Below are 18,903 nucleotides of genomic sequence, written 5' to 3'. Positions count from 1 at the left end.
TGTTTTGCTGCCATTTTGGCAATGGAAGATGAAAGGCGTGAAACAGGAAAGGTGTAACTGTATGTCAGATTACTTCATGTGTCTTGTACAATTAGATTATTTTTCTGTGTGAAAATCATGATAGTACCATTTTTGCAAATTCATAGAGCATGTAAGAAGCAGTGATTTACCGAGACTAGAGGTATGCAATATTGGTTCTACTATGCTTTTGACTAGGGTTTGCCAATGCATGACAACCCATCAAACATAGATGGCAATTTTTAATATTAAAACTGAACGCTGCCAAGTAGGCCAATTTTTTTGCCTCGTTGATATTCAAATTGAATGACCAACTAAACCAAATCCTAAGTCATCTTGGCACCTTGACTTGCACTCTGGTTTATAATAAAGTATATCCTTTTGTTTCTTTGTTGCAACTAGCCACTTCCATACTGATAGCACATCAAAAGTTGGCCAATAACCGGGCATGTCCACCTGACAACAGTTTCCTTCGGTCATAAGTGTCCAATCATTATTTTGTTTTAACAACATAAGAGCTGTCCTTTTAGCTTCAGTTTATCAGGAACAGCTAGCCATCAATCATATGAGATGCTAAAATACTCGTGGTCGGCTGGTCGCTGAGATCCACACGCTGGTCGCAGGGCAACGAGATTGGACAGTGTCATGGAATGTGATATCAGCATGTGTGACGTGAATCAGATCTCTTCTCCAGTGAACCCGCGGTTCATGAATCCTGATTGGTGGAGAGATTATCAGTAACTAATCCAATTTTTCTAACTTGATCCTTCTCCTCTTGAAGTGATGGAAGCTCCCAAGTAAGTGAAAGAGCCAATCATTGATGAACAATCTGCCTATCAGTGATTGTATCGCCGTTAACAAGTCGTGGTCCACTTATGCATGCACATAGACAATTATCTTAATAGATCGATGAACATTCCTGAGAAGTATTTACATAGCATGAAAAGAGGTAGAAGCTCATGGTATTTACAAGCACTACTTTATTCCTGGTTTAATCAATACTACTGTTTGTTTGTGCCAATCCTAGTGTTCTTTACACCCATCAACCTGCTATAGTCTAAACGTCAAACTCACATACATGGGAAGTAATTTGGAGTATTGTTCAGAAGACCTCAGAATTTATGTCTAATGCACGCACATATACCCTATTGATCTACAGATATAGTGATGAGATCACAAGCATTGAATATATTTCCTTTCAGAAACCAAAGTTCCAGTAGAAACCATCGAAGTGAAGAGGGCCAATGGTGGCAGAGGTGATTATCTCAGCACGTCGGTTCACCTCACCGCCGGTGTCAAGCAACCCCGACCCAGCGTCGTTCGGTAAGTCGTCACAGCCGTCGTACTCCAGCAACCCCGGCAGGTAATAATCTGCGTCGTCCGACTGCATCTGCATGACTGGCAACGCGGAGCAATGCGATCCCAGCTGGTCATCATGGTTGAACCAGGATGGCGAGGCGCCGCACCGACCATGGTGGTCTATCATCAGCAGCAGCTCCTCATGGACCATTTGGTGGTGGTGGTGTTGTTGTTGATGATGATCCTTCTCATTACCCTCCATGACATGGGCACCGGAGTGGCTGATCGTGTGCTGTGAGTCGGTGACTACAGCCGGTGGCGCCGCCTCCTGCTCATGACCGTCGCAACCGTCCGGTAGCACTGGAAGGAGATGGCCTTGAGTGGAGTCCTGATCACGCACCGCCTCCTCAGGTGCCACCTTCCTTTCGTCACCCCTCGGATGCTTCCTCACGAACACCTTGCATATGACCCACTCACTCTGCATATGGCCAGGAACACATCGATCACAATCGGACATTACAGAAACATAGCTTCAATTCATTGTGTCAGAGAGCTCAAGATCGAAGCAAGTAAAAGGTATCCTCCATGGAAGCACACATGTAAGTACCAAAGGAAAAAAAAAGAATAGGTCATCTTCATTTGAGGTTGAGGTTGGTGCGTGCGCACCTGTGCTCCTCTGAGGGGGGCGCTGCTGCTCCTCTCGCCCATGGTGTACTCGTGCATGGCCCAGCCTGTCTTCTCCCCTCTCGGGGCCCTCCCGCGGTAGAACACCAGCGTCTTCCTCCTCCCGACGAGGCGGCCGTCCCTGCCGTGCACGGCCTTGTCCTTCCCCGTCTGACTTCCAGTACCAGCACCGCGTCGCGCGGCGGGCGCGCACGCCGGGCAGGTACTTGCTGCCCCTAGTGCAGAAGAAGTAGCCCTCCTGCATGCAGCTCGCCTGGGAAAATCGATCAACAATTCAACAACAGTGAGCAGCGCAGCTAACTTGCTTTTGGATGCCTGGATATATAGCATACTGAAGCGACTACGTACATGGCAGGTCCCACGGCTCGGACTTGTAGAGGTCGATCGACGTCGCGGATGGCTGGCGAGGTGAAGCTGGCGTCCATGGCCTTCCTAGCGAGGTAGCAGGTGATGAGCTCCTCGTCCGCCGGGAAGGACCGGAAGCCCGCCGGCAGGAGCTGGTCCATCCGCCGCCGCTATGCTCCACTGGCAAACAGATCGTGAGGAACAAGGTAGGAAATACGTACGTGCACCATGCAAACCAAGAGGCAACAAATCTGAAATCTTAGTGTCACCCATTTTGTTCCGCTCGTATGAGCCTCCTCTTCCTTTTTAATATACTCCTATGATAGGATTCGCCAGTGAGCAATTTAGCTGCGCTGCTCACGGATGTTGAGTTTACCATCTTATGATAGGATTCATAGTCAAGATTGAATTTCTTTAGTTCTCTTGATTTGAAGAGATCCTCCTATTCATATTTTTACTTAAAGGAGAGCAGAGTTTTCAACACTCGATTACCTCAATCACCAATTGACCATAAGACATTCTCCAACGTATTTTTTTCCTTAAAGGAAGTAGAGGTTTGGACACCTGGCATCAATCAACAATTCACGGTAAGTTATGCACGCTTGCTTACAGCTAGGCTAATGGGAGACTCTGTCCGCCTCGTTTGTAATGAAGAAAAATAAAAACCATTTTTTTTTTGAAACAAGGTCTCGCCTGAAGAAAAAAAATCCCTATGATGCCATTTGGAACAAATAAGGTCAGTGTAAAAGTCCACTTAAAGTTACCATGGAGCAGAGTCATTTGATAGCAACTCTGAAGGAAAAAAAGGAACTATGATATCACATTATTATCATCTCATATTTTCTTCAGTCACTTGAAACAAACAAGGTCAGCGTAAAAAATAAATGATGCATGTCTCACCAGAAATAAATTCCTATGATGTCATTAGGAACAAATGAGGTCATCAGTGTATAAGTTCCCCAAAAGTTACTACGTAGCGAGTCATTTGATAGCAACTTCGAAGGGAGAAAAAAAAGGGATTGTGATATCACCTCGATCATGTTTTCTTGTTCCGGATTCCTATGTTTTTTTTCTATGCTCTCTATTTTCTTGTAGAAGTTAGCTATCTTTCATGAACAATCAAACTTATACGACTTTGAAATATTTCGCGTGCAAAGTAGACATGAAGTTTCAGCTTGTCTGCCCTCTTGCTCTCATTGATGCAAAGGGCGTCACTACTCAATTGCGTCAGGTGTGTAGGCAGCACAGTTTGCTCTTAGCTCATGACGCAACGCCAAGCTAGCCGCCTACAATTCCGGCATATTAAGCACGTCGCATATCGTATCATTGCACGCAAAACATGCTAAGCATTGTTTATGCATGCAAGCAGAGCTTTCAAGCAATTGGGCATACTTTTACTCAACAGAACACCATGCATGATCGGAGTTGTTTCTGTTTTTAAATGAGAGATTCAAGTGTGCAATCTCATCTGTAGCTCCGGAATAGACAGAGTCAGGCCATGACCATCACCACTGTACATGCCTCCAGGACAGCTTGTTAAGAACCGGCCATACTTCATTTTTCCGTACGAGGTATGTGGAGGACACGAGTGTTGTCAAAACAGCAATCGTAGAGCACCAGCTTCGATCATCTGGGTCTTGAAAGGGGTCCAAAGACCTGTCCACCCACGCGGCGCTCCCCGCAACACAATCGCAACAGTTGTGTCACTACGCGAAACCACCCTGTCATTCCAAGTTTGCGACGCCACTCAGACTCTCATATTTCAGCTCTGCGTATGAACTCTCTTAAGGAAGGTTAGTATACACAGTTGGATCTTCATAAATCCAATAACATATTATATATTTCTCCTTTTTTTTCTGATTAATGTGGTAATCTCTTATCTCTCTCGACAAACGTGATGACTTTTTTAACTATTGTATTAATACTGTATCAAGACAATTGAAGTACGGATGTGATGCTACATTTCAATTGGTTTATGTAGAATCGAAACGTTTGATCTCTATGTACACATCCAACTTTCATAATATATCTGTTGCTGGCACAGGAAAATGCTATATTATACAACAAATACAAGCATAAACTGATGCCCGGATCACCTAATTCCAAATGTGCTATTCTCTCTAGAGGTGCTTCCATTTTGGGTTCAATGTAGAACAATGCATATGTACCGTATGACATGCTTAATGTCGACGTCTTGATAAAATCACTATCAACTGCTTGTTGATGACAGCAGCGCCAGCTAGGTCGAAGGATCGTCTTGTACTCTGTCTCGCCTGCATTGTCACTCAAGAAGCTTGTTGCAGGTGCTGACCCCCAGCGCTGCAGCTAGATGCCAAGCAGCATGGAGGTAAGAAGTTTGTGGGAAGACGTCATCAGCAATGAATAGGGCGCCTCCCAGTAAAGACGACATCTTGTGTAGGTTATGCGCCATCTTGAGCTCTGGTTCTATCGATGCTCTTTTAGCAAATGACACCTAAGGTGAGGGAGGGAAGGATGTTAGAATTGGTCGCCTGAACAGATAGAAAGATGGATATGGCAAGACTGACAAAATAATGATATAAATCAAACAAAATAGTATATGCATATATACAAGCATACTTAGAATCAGAATTGTTTATTGTATTTGGAATAAGATGTCATGAGCTTTGAACTACTTGCCTCCATTATCCCAGTGTGGATGGCTGAAACCATCAAGGGTTGAAATGGTAGGAGTAATGTTGATGCTGCCATAAGATACTTTGGATTCTCGTCCCGAAGAGCTCTTGATAAGCACTGCATGAAAGATGTTTTGTCAAAATGCTCAACACATCAAATACTTCATATAAAACATCCGAGTTTCTGTCTTAGCACAGCCCTAAAAAGGGTTTTAGTCAATGCAGCTATTGATAGTATACACAAGAACTTGCATGTGCATGCTGATTTCAAACATGAAAGTAGTAATTGATATTGGTACATTCTGAAAGACAGCTATCTAGCAGACAAACCAAACCAAGTTGGGTCACATGCTTTTCATGGTTCTTCCAGAATGGATATGCATGAAGGGTAGTACAAATTCTGCTTCAGCAATCATCTTATGAGAATACTTCACTTACTAGTGTTGAAGTGGCAATCATTGTATAGTCTGCCCATCGCAAATATTTTCTGATTTCTCCTCGTGAAGTATGGTACAAGCTAGAAGCTATTCCAACTCCAATTAACGAGTTTGCATAAAGTGCAGTATTCAAGTTCTTTCTGCACAACTGGCACATAACCGTTAGTTGATACTTGGTAGCAACTGAGAAACAAATCAGAAGGCAATCTTTACGAAAAATTATTTTTATTGGTTCAGACATGGGCTTGCCTTGGAGTTTGCAGTCCAAGAACGATGAAAGGAAGTGAGGTGACAACATTAGCAATAGTTTCGCCAACATGTTTATCACCTGGACCAGAATAAGATTTACACAATGGAGTCACCAAATGATCAGCTAGGAAACTTATATTCTACCAATGTGATAGGTTACACATACATGAGTGGCTACAGTGGATAGGCTTCAAGCATGGGGGTCTCTGCTGCCATAGCCGCCTGTAAGTACAAAATAAATCATTAAGAAACACAATTTAATGAATTTCTGAACGGCGTTCATGTGTAGGTGCAAGAAACTTACCGGATTTGCAAACGCCGGCTTGAGCCAACACCCTCCTGCGATTCACAAGTTGAAGAATCCATAATGCTAGTTTTGACTGCTTCGTCATCACTGTATAGCGACTGACCCGCAAATTGTACCCCGTAGAGTCCATTCAGGCCCCCAGAAGGCCTTGCATCTTCTTGGACTCGCATTTATTTAACCTATTTCTATCTTGACCACTAAGCAGGACAAGTGGTATCCTGTTGCAAAAAAGAAATGTTAGTTCGGAGCATGGTAGAAGGTCAGAAGCTCAGTCTACAACTCTACATGATCGCACAAATGACATAATGATAATGTAAGCACTAGACCATATGATTGTATGAAGCACTACACGAAGTGAGCATTTTTTTTTCTTTTTGAGGAAATGAAGTGAGCATATCTTATAGCTCCTAGTCCCTAGGTATGCAGAAATGAAGTCCATGTTGGTTCAATTCGATTATGAGGATGTGTGGTCGGCTGTTTGCTATCCTGACATGACATGGCACACAAGGAGTTATCCACAATTCCACAATGCTTGCGGCAGTGGATTTTGCCAACTAGGACTAGGCTACGAATTTCCCCACGCCCACCTAACAAACTAACTAAGGAGGGAGCACAACAAAGTGGCTCGCACTCAACAGAGCGCATCACAAGAAACCAACGAAGTGAAGAAGTGACTCCTTTCCGTCCCCGTTTCTCCGCAACCGCGAAACGAGATACGCCACGCCCGGCCATGCAACCAGGCTCAGCTCCCCGGCTCAATTCCCACCACAATCACGCCTGCTGCTCTGCTCGCGGGGCCTAAGCCTAACCACACGACAAATTCCGATGAAAATTCTCAACTGCTCTTAACTTCCTATCGCTTGCCACTACGCTAAGGAGCTCATTTGGCAGAAGAAACGCACCGGGGGGAGAGCCGATTCAAACCGCGGGAGGCGCTGGCTCCCCCTCTCCTCCAGCTGCGGCCCCGCTCCCTCTCACCGCCCCCCGCAGCAATAGCTCCCCGCCTCCCTCGTCTCACCGGGAGCGGAGCTGAGGGTAGATGGAGGAGGATTGGAGGCGGAGAAGGGAGGGGAGGATGCCTGATCCCGACAGGATCGTCCCCTCCCGCGCGGAAGATAGCGGCGGAGGGAGGAGGCGGCCAGGCTCTCCTCGAATCCTCCCCGACTCCATGGAATATTCGCACCTCCTCCACACGTTCCTTTCTCCACCGGGCTTTTTCCGCTTGCTTTTCGTGGAGGCCCATGGGGGCCCGTGATGGCGTCGGTTTTTGTTGGGCTTGAGAACTCACGCAGCTCATGGTCTGTGGGCTGCAGGAAACCTATGTAGCTTCCGGAAGCCCACGAATTATACGGATTCCGTGTTTGAGATTCGTGCAAGGTTCTGAGTTTGATCTTACCTCCTCTGCTTCAGCCCTACCGCCCACCCCACCCCCGACCCTCTTGCTGCCCGCGGCCTCCGCCTCCGCATTTCTCGCTCCCGCTGTTGCATGCCATCTCCGCTTCCGCTGCTGCACAAGCCCCGCACCTCCGCCGCACGTTGCTTTGGTTGCCGCGCGCCGCTCCGGCCACCGTGGTTGGTGCGGGCCCAGCGTGTCTCTCCGGCCCTGCCCCCACCGCTCTCACCACCACGCCCTGCTCTGTCGCTTCCACTGCGTGCCGCCACCGCTGTGCTCGCTCCGCATGTGCTCACCGTCGCCGGGGAAGAAAATTAGTGAACAAATTATTTTTTAAAATATTGATCTAGGTTTTTAAAAATGTTGATCTAGATTTTCAAAAATGTTGAATCCATTCTCTTGAAATGTTGAAATAGGTTATAAAAAATTGTTGATCTTAGTATTTTTTTAAAAAAAATATATGTTGCAATATGTTTGTGAGAAATGTTGAATCCGCTATTTTCTAATGTTGATTCATCTTTTAAAAATTGTTGAATCCAATATTTCGAAATGCTGAATTTCAGAACAGGGTAATCTTCCGCCACTAATCTTATGAGACTACTTCTGTCGTTCTTTTCCAAACTTTTTCCCTTTTGACGGGGAAGTTTGCAAAGTCAATATCTTACAGTGCTTTTATATCGACAAAACACCCGCACCTGCCGTGCCCAGGAAAGTCAACCCGTGATGTTTGAATACCTTTTCATTGTCAATAATTATGGCACCTAAATAAAACAGGATTGGTTTAGCAGTCGACGCACTCATTATCAGGAACAGGGCCACATTCCGGGTACACACAACTAACAATAATGTACCCTTGGAACAAGAATTAGAATCTTTTTTTAAAGAATCTTTATGGAGGACAAGGCAATGCAATCATACATCTCCTCTACGAGTTCTAACAGAAATCTAAAATATCATCAAGTCAACACACATCATTTTCTTCTCAAAAAAGTCAACACACATCTCCATTATATATTTTGATGCGCTTATTGTACGTCTACACGTACGTTAACTTCACGTAGAAAGAAAAGTATTACTATTTTGGCCCTATTTGGTTCGTTTAGTCAGTTTAGAGACTAAAGTTCCAAACAAAATAATTAAAAATAACTAAAAATATTTTAATCCCATTAGCTACCAAAGAGGAGCTAAAAGGAGGAGTTGAGAGGGTTTGCCCTTCATTTTAGTCACTTTTACTGCTGCTTTTAGTTATTTTGTTTTTAGTCACTTGATCCAAACATGCCCTTTATTTTTTCCTTTTAGCTGTAAGCTAGGAATAATGCTGTCCACTTCAATAGTTGAAGGAGGAGGAGTGCATTTTGCTTTCGTTAGCCTTACGATGTGTCACGTATGCATTGACACAGTGGCGGAGCTACTAATGTGGCAAGGTATGGCGGTTGCCATACCTACGCACCAATCGGTACCAAAATTTTTAGGCTGCCCGCCCGCCCCTGCGCCTGCTCCCCCTCGCGCCGCCGCCCTGCTCCCCCCGAGAGCCGCCGCCTGCCCGCCCTACGCCTGCTCCCGCCGTCCGCTGCTCCTGCTCTGCTCCCCCCCCCCCCCCCGCGCCGCCGCCCGCCCGCCCTGCCCTGCTCCCCCCCGCACCGCCGCCCTGCTCCCCCGAGCGCCGCCGCCCGCCCGCCCCTGCCCTGCTCCCCCCCGCACCGCCGCCCTGCTCCCCCAGAGCGCCGCCGCCCGCCCGCCCCTGCGTCTGCTCCCGCCGCCCGCTGCTCCTGCTCTGCTCCCCCCTCCCCCGCGCCGCCGCCCGCCCGCCCCTGCCCTGCTGGCCTGCTCCCCCCGCGCCGCCGCCCTGCTCCCCCGAGCGCCGCCTCCCGCCCGCCCCTGCCCTGCTCCCCCCCGCGCCGCCGCCGCCGCCCCCTCCCCCCCACACCCTCCGGCCTCCGCGCCACCGCCGCTGCCCCCTGCGCGCTACTGCGTGCTGTCCCTGCTCCCCACCGCGGCCTGCGCGCCGCCCCAGCCCCCAGCCCCCAGCCCCTCTCCCCCCGCGCCCCGCCCCCCCCCCCCCCCCCCCCCCCCCCCCCGCGCCCCTGCTCGTTTGGGAATTGGGATTTGGGAATAACAGGGCTGTTGGCATGTTGCAGTGTTGCTTGTGTTGCAATTTTGCAAAGCTTCAAGAACTTAATTTTGCAAAGCTTCAAGAACTTAAGGTATTTATTGTCATTCTATTGAACACTTGTTTTGTCGTCAATTTTTTTTCTTTTCTTCTTCGCCATACCATGATTTTGTTGCTTCCTCCGCCACTGCATTGACATCGAGACAACAACAGCTAATTGAGAAACCACACGTTTCTTTCGAAAACTGCGTTGCATCATGCCATCATCCGTGCCCTAATCTAAATTAGCTTCTTCTCCCGTTTTTAATGGCAAGTTATAATATGGCACTAGGATTCCTGCCACTAACTAAACTACCATGGATAATATTTTATTTACCACGGGGCATTGATGGACACACCGTCCTCTTGTTACCTTCCTCAATCTATATTTAGGGAATATGTTATCCGAGAACCTGGCAACTGGGATCCTTTTGCAAGGAACCCAATTCATCCGTGCGCCTTTAAATTACAGCCGCTCATCTATATAGCTAGAAGCCTATAAGGGCCAAAAGGATGATTATATATGCTTGCTCAAAGTGAGACTTGATCTTGGATGCTTTAGCGGCATCACATTCTCCTGCATCTTTTTCACATGCAACGAATATGGGTTGCCAAGGAGAGGAGCGAAAAGAAAAGGATCAGGAATTCAGAATAGCTCGAGCTGACCAAAAGAAAAAAAAAAGCACAAACACATCAGCAGAGTGAAATGCGAATTTGCAGTAATAAATTACATTTAGCACCGGCTGGTATCATATTCCTTTCCCTTTTTATTTTCTTTTTTAATAAGGACGGTAGATGTACTCTACGATCCGCATCTAGCATGCTAAGAGGAAAGGAAGAAAACGGAAAAAAAAAGAAACAAAGCAAGTCGACATCAGCAGCCGCAATCTGCCAATCTCGTGCGTTGGCAATTGGCGTGCGCGGGCTCCTTCCCGTATCCCACTCCCCGGCCCCCACGCCGTTCTCCCGGCCGCACGATCCGGCATCGACGGCGCCGGGACCCCGGACCCCGCCGCGCGGCTCGCTCGGGATGCCGCCGGCCTGGCTGGCACCACACGCGCGCACGAGCGCCGGTGGCGGCTCGCGTCCGGACCCACCAGCAGCAGGCCAGGCCAGGCCGGGCCGAGCCCCGATTCCCACCGCACCCAACCGGCCGGCGCCTCCCCGCCTTTTAAAAATAGCCGCGGGCACGCGACGCCGCCGCCCGTCCCGGATCCGACGGCCCCGCGCTCGTCCGCACCCACCCCACGCCGCGCCGTCTGCCCGTCTCGTCTATTTACTGCTGACCCCCGCCGCTGCTGCTGCGGCCGGTACTCCCCTCCCTCGCATCTGCCCCCGCGGCCCACGCCCAGAGCGCTTCCGCTCTGCTTTCTCTACACCCGCCGCGGCCGCGCCCCCCGAGATCGGGATCGCCCGCCGCCCTCCGCCTTCGACATGGCGCCGTCTCTGCTCGGGGTCACCTACTCCTCTCCTTCTCTCGCTCGCTCGACGTCTTCGCCATGTTAAGCAGAGGCGGCGGCGACTTGACTTGTTGCTCATGGTTCTCGGTGCGTGCAGGGGTTCACCAAGTCGCTGGCCATGACGGTCCTCTCCGAGATCGGGGACAAGACCTTCTTCGCCGCCGCGGTACGCCCTCTCCCCCTGACGCCTCCTCCCCCCGTCTCGCCCTGCTGTTCCTCCTGTGTCCCTGTCCTTTCGCTTGCCGTGCCCGCCTCTGCTCGCGTGCGCCGCGCGTCTGCGCACCCGTGTCAGGTGCCGCTCCCGCCAGGTGTTCGACGGTATGCCCGCCCCCCTCGCCGCGGCGGCGCCCGGCGCTGACTCGGCTCCGTGACGAGATCGCGGCAGATTCGCCGATGGAGCGGGCGGGCGGGACGCCTTTGGCGTCGAATTGTTGGCCGGAGTCGCTTGTCAGTTAGTACAGCGCAGCTGAGATTAGGAATTTTTTTTGTTATCACTAATAACTGACAAGCTACTTGGTAGATGTAGATTGGGAGCTCGGATTTGTTTATGCTCCTCCACCGAGGAAACCAGCTGGGGAACTGAACTGTGCGCTTGGTTTGCTGCGGCCGCAAAAAACTTTACTCCATTTAGCTCAGCGCGCGTGGGTTCCACGCATGTGGGTGCGGACTGTGGGGCGCCAGGCCTCGCGATTTGCTCGAGCTGTGCACTTTGCCGAATTCGCTAACCTGCCATATCGGTGGGGTCCTTCGTTTCTGTTCTGGAGGACAATAGTTCTGATGGGATGCTTGTCCTCTTCCACAAGAATTGTTTCACCAGGGTAGCCTCGGAGTAACGTAAGCAGGAGGATTGGGTGTTGGCTTGAGAGGATGAGGGATTTGACGGGGTCTGTGCCTAGCAAGACAAACATGCCCCTTTCTTGATATGCTCATCAACATTTTCCAATGCCTGCTTTCATACGCATCTTTTTTTATGGCCCTTGTTCCGAGTACTGGATTTACTCATGCTTTATTTATCTTTATTAGATTCTGGCCATGCGCCATCCAAGGAAGCTCGTCCTGGCAGGCTGTTTGACCGCATTGATAGTGAGTATATTCGAAATTTTACATGCTGCCCTATGGTATCCTTTTCTAAATCTGTATAATTTATTTTTTGAACAAAAGTTAATTGATTTAGTCACTAATTTTAGGTGATGACAGCTCTATCAGCCTGTCTGGGTTGGGCTGCACCAAATCTGGTAAGTCATTGTAATTGTTGGTGGAATTGTAGCTGCCTTGCACAACATTTTATTATGTCAAGAACACAAACAAATTTGTTTTATTGTCTGTTTGCTTTTGTATGCTACAAAGTTGGGTATATTTTGTGAGTGCTGCTCAGAAAGACTCAAACATATGGCACCAACATGGACATGATTGCTGGTATCTAAAAGGCAAAAATAAATATTTGGGGGAGATTTCGGGAAAAGATGTCCTCAAATATGAGGCATTATTAGTACATGTGGCTTTTTGTTTGGTGATGGGAGACATGCCATAGTTGCAGTCCTGATTGTACTTTACTTTGTATGTAATTTGCAGCTGTAATCCTGGATCCTTACAGATATTTAGCATAGTAGCTAAAATGCATACTCTCGTCAAGTATAATGGTTGAAATTAAAACAAGATCGGTGCTCTTCTTTACACAAAGGGGTTTGCCTTAGTCTTAGCTCTTAGCACCTTTCAATCATTTTCTTGTGATGTTATTAGGAATTTGTTGTTATTGCTTTGCAGATGCTACTTAACTGACAGTATTATGTTGAACAGATATCCCGTAAATGGACTCATCATGTGACCACTCTTCTGTTCTTTGGATTTGGCATTTGGTCATTGTGGGAAGGCTTCAAAGAAGATGGGTACTGATCTGCTTGCTGCCTTTCAGTTAACTCATGATCTGCTATTTGTATTTGGTGTTTTAGTGATTGATTTGGCTAAATGATGCAACTTCCATTTCAGAGACTCGGAAGAATTGGCTGAAGTGGAAGCAGAGCTGGTTGGCATATTTGATCATTTTATTATGTTGTTTTATGGACTGCAGTTCAAATAACTTATTGCTGAGTTGTGCCCGCTTTCAGGATGCTGCCTTTAAGAGTAACAAAGGTGAATCAAAAAATAAGTCTAAGGTCAGTACAAAAGTGATATGTTCGTTGTCATTTGTTGACCAGATTCTCTCACAGAATGTTTCTTCTTGCATACTTATATGATTACGCCCCTGAATGCTTTGAAAAATAGATGTCATAAATGAGAAATAAAATGAATTTACATTTCTACTTCTTCATCAGAATGTGTATTGTCTCTCAGTAATCTCATCTGCCTTGCAAATACGAGTTTCTTATGTGTCTTCACATAAATGCACCAACACATACGAATTTCTTATGCATCTTCACATAAATGCACCAACACATACGACTTTGATGTCTCTTTTTTATTGTTTGTTTGGAGAATAATTGTATTTTTTGAGGATGGGGCAGTTATGAAAAGCTTGTTAATTGGTGTTTACTTTCTGTTAGCCATTATTTGTGTCACAACCATATATTGATACTGATTTAATGCTATTTTGGATTTTCATCTAAAATCTTTGTTGATGTTAGGCAAATGAGGATACGAAAAAACAGCAAAGACCGTTTCTGATGCAGTTCTTTTCACCAATTTTTATAAAGGTACCAACTGCTGATAATATGCAAGAAATCGTGATGAATGTACCATTCTTGTGTTTTATCAGGAAGATTAACATATCCTTTTGATTTCTGTGCTGTAGGCATTTTCTATTACATTCTTCGGTGAGTGGGGTGACAAGAGCCAGGTAAGTTGTATGAAAGTATTATTCAAGTATTAAGGTTTGCAAAGGACATGTTAATGTCAGAAATAGATAATGTTTTTGCTGTACTGATGAACCTCTTGTCAGATTGCTACTATTGGCTTGGCTGCTGATGAAAACCCATTTGGCGTTGTGCTTGGTGGAATCATGTACGAAATGCTTCTTTTATTGACTAGTATCCTCTGTTTAAATTGTTTATTTTTGTCCCTAATAAGCCCTCTCACTGTTCTTAGAGCGCAAGCACTCTGCACTACTGCTGCTGTTCTTGGCGGAAAGAGCCTAGCCTCACAGATATCTGAGAAGATGGTAGGAACAGAACTAGTGTCGAACTCATTTTCCATAGTGGCATTAGTGCCTGTGTCCTGCGAAGTATGAAATACCCTGCAGCTAACTTGTCGCCTGTCTTGTTGTGTAGGTGGAACTGTCAAGTGGAGTACTCTTCCTGCTATTCGGCATCATGTCATTGCTCTCAGGGCCAGAGGGAGAATTGTAATACCTCCTGGAAACCTTATTCAGCATGGCTGATTAACAAGCTTTCTCTTGTTAGACCTATCATATTTCAGTAGATGAATGATGGCGACGAAAGCCAGCCATCCATGGTGAACTGGATGGCGATTCATTAGTTTAGACAACAACTTGTAAACATTCACTCGCCGTTCATAAATAACTACGACATGTTACTGAAATCTGTAGCAAATTGCAGTATGTTGTGCCCAGTGCTTGAAAATCTTGAGGAGGTGCTGCTGACAATATGAAGTACGATGCCTTTGGTACTGAAATTTTATTGTCGCAGTCCAGTTACATGTGTTAACAAGAATTATGTATGCCGGTGCGTACCGTTGGAGTTTTAGCGTGTCACTTTGCAGTATGCTACCTACTTAATATTATTAACTGTCGGTAAGTTTTCTCTGAAACTGTGTGGTGAAGTAAAGGGCATGGGAGTTGTGCAGTGTACTGAATGAGGCGCTGTAAACCTGCTTTCTTTGCCTTTCTGTAATCAAAGTAACCTTTTTTTTCTTTCAAAAAAGAGACAATTGCTCACTCGGAAACTCATAAATGCACCGTGCATGTTTCTTCACCCTGTGAGCAGAGACTAACCTGTTAAGATTGACGGTGAGTCACCGTAGGCATCTCGTGTCTGGAGTGACTAGTGTGTACTGCGAGTTTCTGAATGATACAGCAAACTGCTCTAGGAAGGCACCAATAGAACCGTTAAGGTTGACAAAGTCACTGTATCCAGTCGTGACTGTACTGCGAGTTTAAGAAACTAGAGTGTGCAATGTGAGTTTCAGAATGATCCAGTAAAACTGGTTTGAAGACTCCGAGAAGCGCAACAGAATAGATCAAACGGGCCTTGAAATGTACTATACGAGCAAGGAATGCGACCATGGGCTTGCGCTTCTGTGGGGTCAGCGACCAGCAGGCCTTTCCTCTGTTTCTCCTGTTGGGTTCTTTTACCCATGAACTTCAAATGATGGATTATGGCCCATTTCGGGAGCTGGAATTATTTCCCCATCAGATCGGTAAAAAAGAAAGTATGTCCAGGTCTCCAATCGGATTTGAGATGTTTTTGAATTGTGTGAAAATCTTGTAAAATCCGTGCATTCAAAACTTTGCGAGCTTGCAGCAAATCCCGTCTTACTTTGGAGATATCCTTTGAATTACCAGAAGGAAACTTGAGTTTGAGAGAGAGAGATAAAGAGCTAAGAAAATTCACATGCTTTCCAAGCATTGTTCAGTTAATCCCAGATTGAGAAAGACGAAGAGAATTGAGGGCGATTAATTTGGACAAACCTATTCATCGCGCGTGCGAATATCTTAGATCTCAGTCATTCCATCTTTTTAGCATCAGTCATTCAGAAGAAATAACTGAGTTCAGATCGGACCAATGCGAGTTCAGATCGGACCAGTGCGGAAGTTCAGATCGGAAGTACATCCAGTCATTTGTTTAAATTTGAACAAACTCAGTCATTCTATCCAATGAATTGCATAAAAAGACATAAAACAAGAATGACTGACTAAATAACTATGAATGACTGAACATGATAACACAGAATGACTGACCCTGATGAACACAATGACTGACACAGAATGACTGATTAATTTTCAAAATGATTGAATCAGAATGTCAGTTAGCAACACTTACAAGGGCAGCAGAGATCAATTCATCTGCTGTGAACCGCATACGCAGATATTTAAGTGCAAGGCCAATATCGTACGCTGCGCCAAAATCAATAATCTCGGACATAATTGTAGTCTGCACATAAATATAGAAAAACTGAGAATGAGTGAATGAATGGGAATGAAGTTGAATGACTGAGAATGTAAAAACTAAAACCTATGACTGAGAAAATACTGATAATGACTGAGACAAATGACTGAGTAACATGAGAAATGACTGAGAATAAATGAAAATGACAGAACTCACAGATACAACTGTTGGCAGTACAATTCGATGACCATAGGAAGCTCCCCTGTGATGCTTATCATCATTCAATTAATTCCGTTCGGAGCAGTACTCCCACTAATGAGAAAAGTCCAACAACGCTTAATATAAACAAAACAAGATTAAAGATCCCCAAATGTACACGCACAAGTATATATAGATTTATTGTACTAACCCTAGCTGCTAGTACGAGCTAGTTCGATCTAGCTGGTATCAATCCATTGAATTTATTGATTTTAGTCTCAGTCATTCAGTAGAATTACTTAGATAGCAGTAATTTATTGATTTTCAGTCATTCTTCACAAAAAACATGCAATACATGGAAGGGAGTGAACAAAACTCAGTCAATCCATCCTTTTAGCCTCAGTCACTACATATTTTAGCTTCAGTCATTTAGGCGATTTACTGAGTACATCCAGTCATTCAGCTCATAATGAACATTAGAAATAAAAATAAGAAAATAATAACAAGAGAAACCTTTAAGAATTGATCTCTTGAAGCATAGGAGGCAGAAAGTGAAGTGTGAAACTCTCGTATATCTTTCAAGCAATCAAGATCAGGAAGTGGTTCTAACTCCTGCAAGGACATTGAGAACAAAATAAATCGATAAGGAAAATGATCATCAGCTAATGAAAAGAATAACACACAGCTAACAGTAAGAATGCAATTAGATACAAAGAGGAGATGAAGCATACTCTTATGTAATCATAAAGCAGAGGATCAGCATCCACTGTCAAGTGCCGAAGTAAAGAAAGAAGCCCTGATGAATCTGCAGTACCACTTCTTTCTTCTTTTTCATTAGTTAGGCAAGCAGTGATCAACTTCGGAACTACGACCTGTAACAGTTCAGTTGGAAGCACCAGTAATCAGAAGTTCATCAAATAGAATTGATATCGGAGAACTGTTTGTGAAATCCACCTGAAGCTGCCTGCCAAGCACTTCCACAGTTCCAGCAGAGGAATTTCCATCAAAAGAAGCCAACAATTTAGACAAAATATTACAGCATTGGCCTTGCAATGGTTTTTGCTGGACGTAGTTTCCCACTATACAGATAATATAGCTGCAGTTGAAACATATAATATCTCAAACGTTCAGATGAAAATAAGATCAGATAAACCCACAATTATCTCTAACACATAGTTACAATGCGTGGTATAATACAGCAATTAATAACTGCACATATTTTTATATTAATCTGCTTGTAATAAAGAAAAGGAAAACAGAAGAGCGGGACCTGCTAAGATGATATTTTTTTACAGAGGAAAGTGTTTTTGCTTATCTTTCAAAAATGATAATCATTACTCTTCTTGGTGTTTTATGAAACTTAATAACACTAGTAAGTCATTTAAACTAAAGCTCATAGGATGGCACTAGCTCACTGAAAATAAAGTTGAACTAAGGTAGAAATTAGAACATAGAAAAAATAAATGCTATTATATGGCAAGTTACTTGTCCTCAGAAAGCACTGAACAGCGTATTTCCGATGGCTGTTAACATGACCAGAATTATAGAGGAACAACATAAAATGTGCAGGGGAGGGGGGCTTGCATTTGTTGATTTTTTTACCAGGGTAGCTGCTACGTGCTTGTTTAGGCAGGTAATTGCATAGTTGTTGTACTAACTGCCAAATCAGCAAATATCTTGCAATCAACTGGCACAAATATTTAAACAGGAAACAGATAAAGAAACACTCACAAGCAAGTGCTCTCAAGAACCACTCTGTGTCCAAGTACATCTATCAAAACTTCAATTGCGCAAAGCCGATGACACATGTGCCTGGGATGGCAAGCATCTGCAACATGCCGATGTATTGCCAGTAGAAACTGCATGAAATTAAGTGGACAGATGGAACTTAGTCACAATCACAGAACAACGCCACAGAAATTGCATGCATTTATCTTTGTAGTATTCATGAGCACCAGCAGGGTACGCACAAGAACATAATATTTATTGCCACACTGTTTGTGAGAATAAATAAGAGACAGTAAGTAAAACACCCTGTACCCACAAATATACCAATAAATGCTGAAAAATTATGAAAGATTCATTTTCTAAGAGAGAACAAAATGTGTTTAGTATTCTAATCGCGATGAAAGCAAATCATACAAATACAGCAATGAATCCGGCAAACATATAAGTATAGAAACAAATTGGATAACAATGGATATGCAACTAGCAATTACTATTGAATTTTATACGAAGAAATTTCATTTCATTGTTCTGAGTTTATCATTAAAGTATGATCTATCCTTTATGACAATTACATATCAGAAATAGCTATACACACAATAGAGTTGTACTACCAGTATTACTGCTTGGGGCAACATGCGACCAGACTACAATCAAACTGTATGATAGGTTCGAAGTAGGGATGAGGTTCACACCAAACCCACACAACACTGCTGTCATACAGTCTGCTGTATAGCTATTTCCATCTAATCTTTGCTTTGAACTAGGCCTGTCTGGTCATATGTATAGATGGATTCTTCCATATCCCCTTTTTGTACCAGATAAAAAAATAATTTTAAGGCACAGCAAGGACACTGCAAAAGAATCACCTACATACATCCATGTAACTTACAAGATATGAACAATTATATTTAAGAAACACAAA

General features: G+C 44.9%; 3 protein-coding genes across 3 annotated transcripts; 1 reads left to right on the top strand and 2 right to left on the bottom strand.

The window, feature by feature from the left end:
• Positions 1–1,216: 1,216 nt before the first annotated feature.
• LOC112898288 (NAC domain-containing protein 79-like) lies at positions 1,217–2,610 on the bottom strand. Its single transcript, XM_025966642.1, has 3 exons — positions 2,350–2,610; positions 1,984–2,254; positions 1,217–1,795 (listed from the first exon to the last, which is right to left on the bottom strand). Exons 1-3 carry the CDS (start codon positions 2,505–2,507, stop codon positions 1,217–1,219), a joined length of 1,008 nt encoding a protein of 335 aa, XP_025822427.1. The 5' UTR covers positions 2,508–2,610.
• A 1,708-nt stretch (positions 2,611–4,318) lies between these two features.
• LOC112898166 lies at positions 4,319–7,170 on the bottom strand. Its single transcript, XM_025966548.1, has 7 exons — positions 6,896–7,170; positions 5,991–6,211; positions 5,853–5,908; positions 5,687–5,765; positions 5,439–5,577; positions 5,005–5,118; positions 4,319–4,819 (listed from the first exon to the last, which is right to left on the bottom strand). The coding sequence occupies exons 2-7, from the start codon at positions 6,161–6,163 to the stop codon at positions 4,628–4,630; spliced, it is 753 nt and encodes a 250-aa protein (XP_025822333.1). The 5' UTR covers positions 6,164–6,211; positions 6,896–7,170; the 3' UTR covers positions 4,319–4,627.
• A 3,599-nt stretch (positions 7,171–10,769) lies between these two features.
• Positions 10,770–14,622, top strand: LOC112897814 (GDT1-like protein 5). Its single transcript, XM_025966207.1, has 12 exons — positions 10,770–10,990; positions 11,093–11,161; positions 12,019–12,078; positions 12,183–12,230; positions 12,793–12,881; positions 12,982–13,018; positions 13,101–13,148; positions 13,617–13,685; positions 13,784–13,828; positions 13,931–13,992; positions 14,077–14,149; positions 14,259–14,622. Exons 1-12 carry the CDS (start codon positions 10,970–10,972, stop codon positions 14,334–14,336), a joined length of 699 nt encoding a protein of 232 aa, XP_025821992.1. The 5' UTR covers positions 10,770–10,969; the 3' UTR covers positions 14,337–14,622.
• Positions 14,623–18,903: the final 4,281 nt, after the last annotated feature.

This window comes from Panicum hallii, chromosome 6 (assembly GCF_002211085.1).
Source record: "Panicum hallii strain FIL2 chromosome 6, PHallii_v3.1, whole genome shotgun sequence".
In the NCBI taxonomy this organism is placed as follows: Eukaryota; Viridiplantae; Streptophyta; class Magnoliopsida; order Poales; family Poaceae; genus Panicum; species Panicum hallii.
The sequence above is the reverse complement of the archived record's forward strand: the minus strand, read 5'-3'. Positions and strand labels throughout refer to the sequence as shown.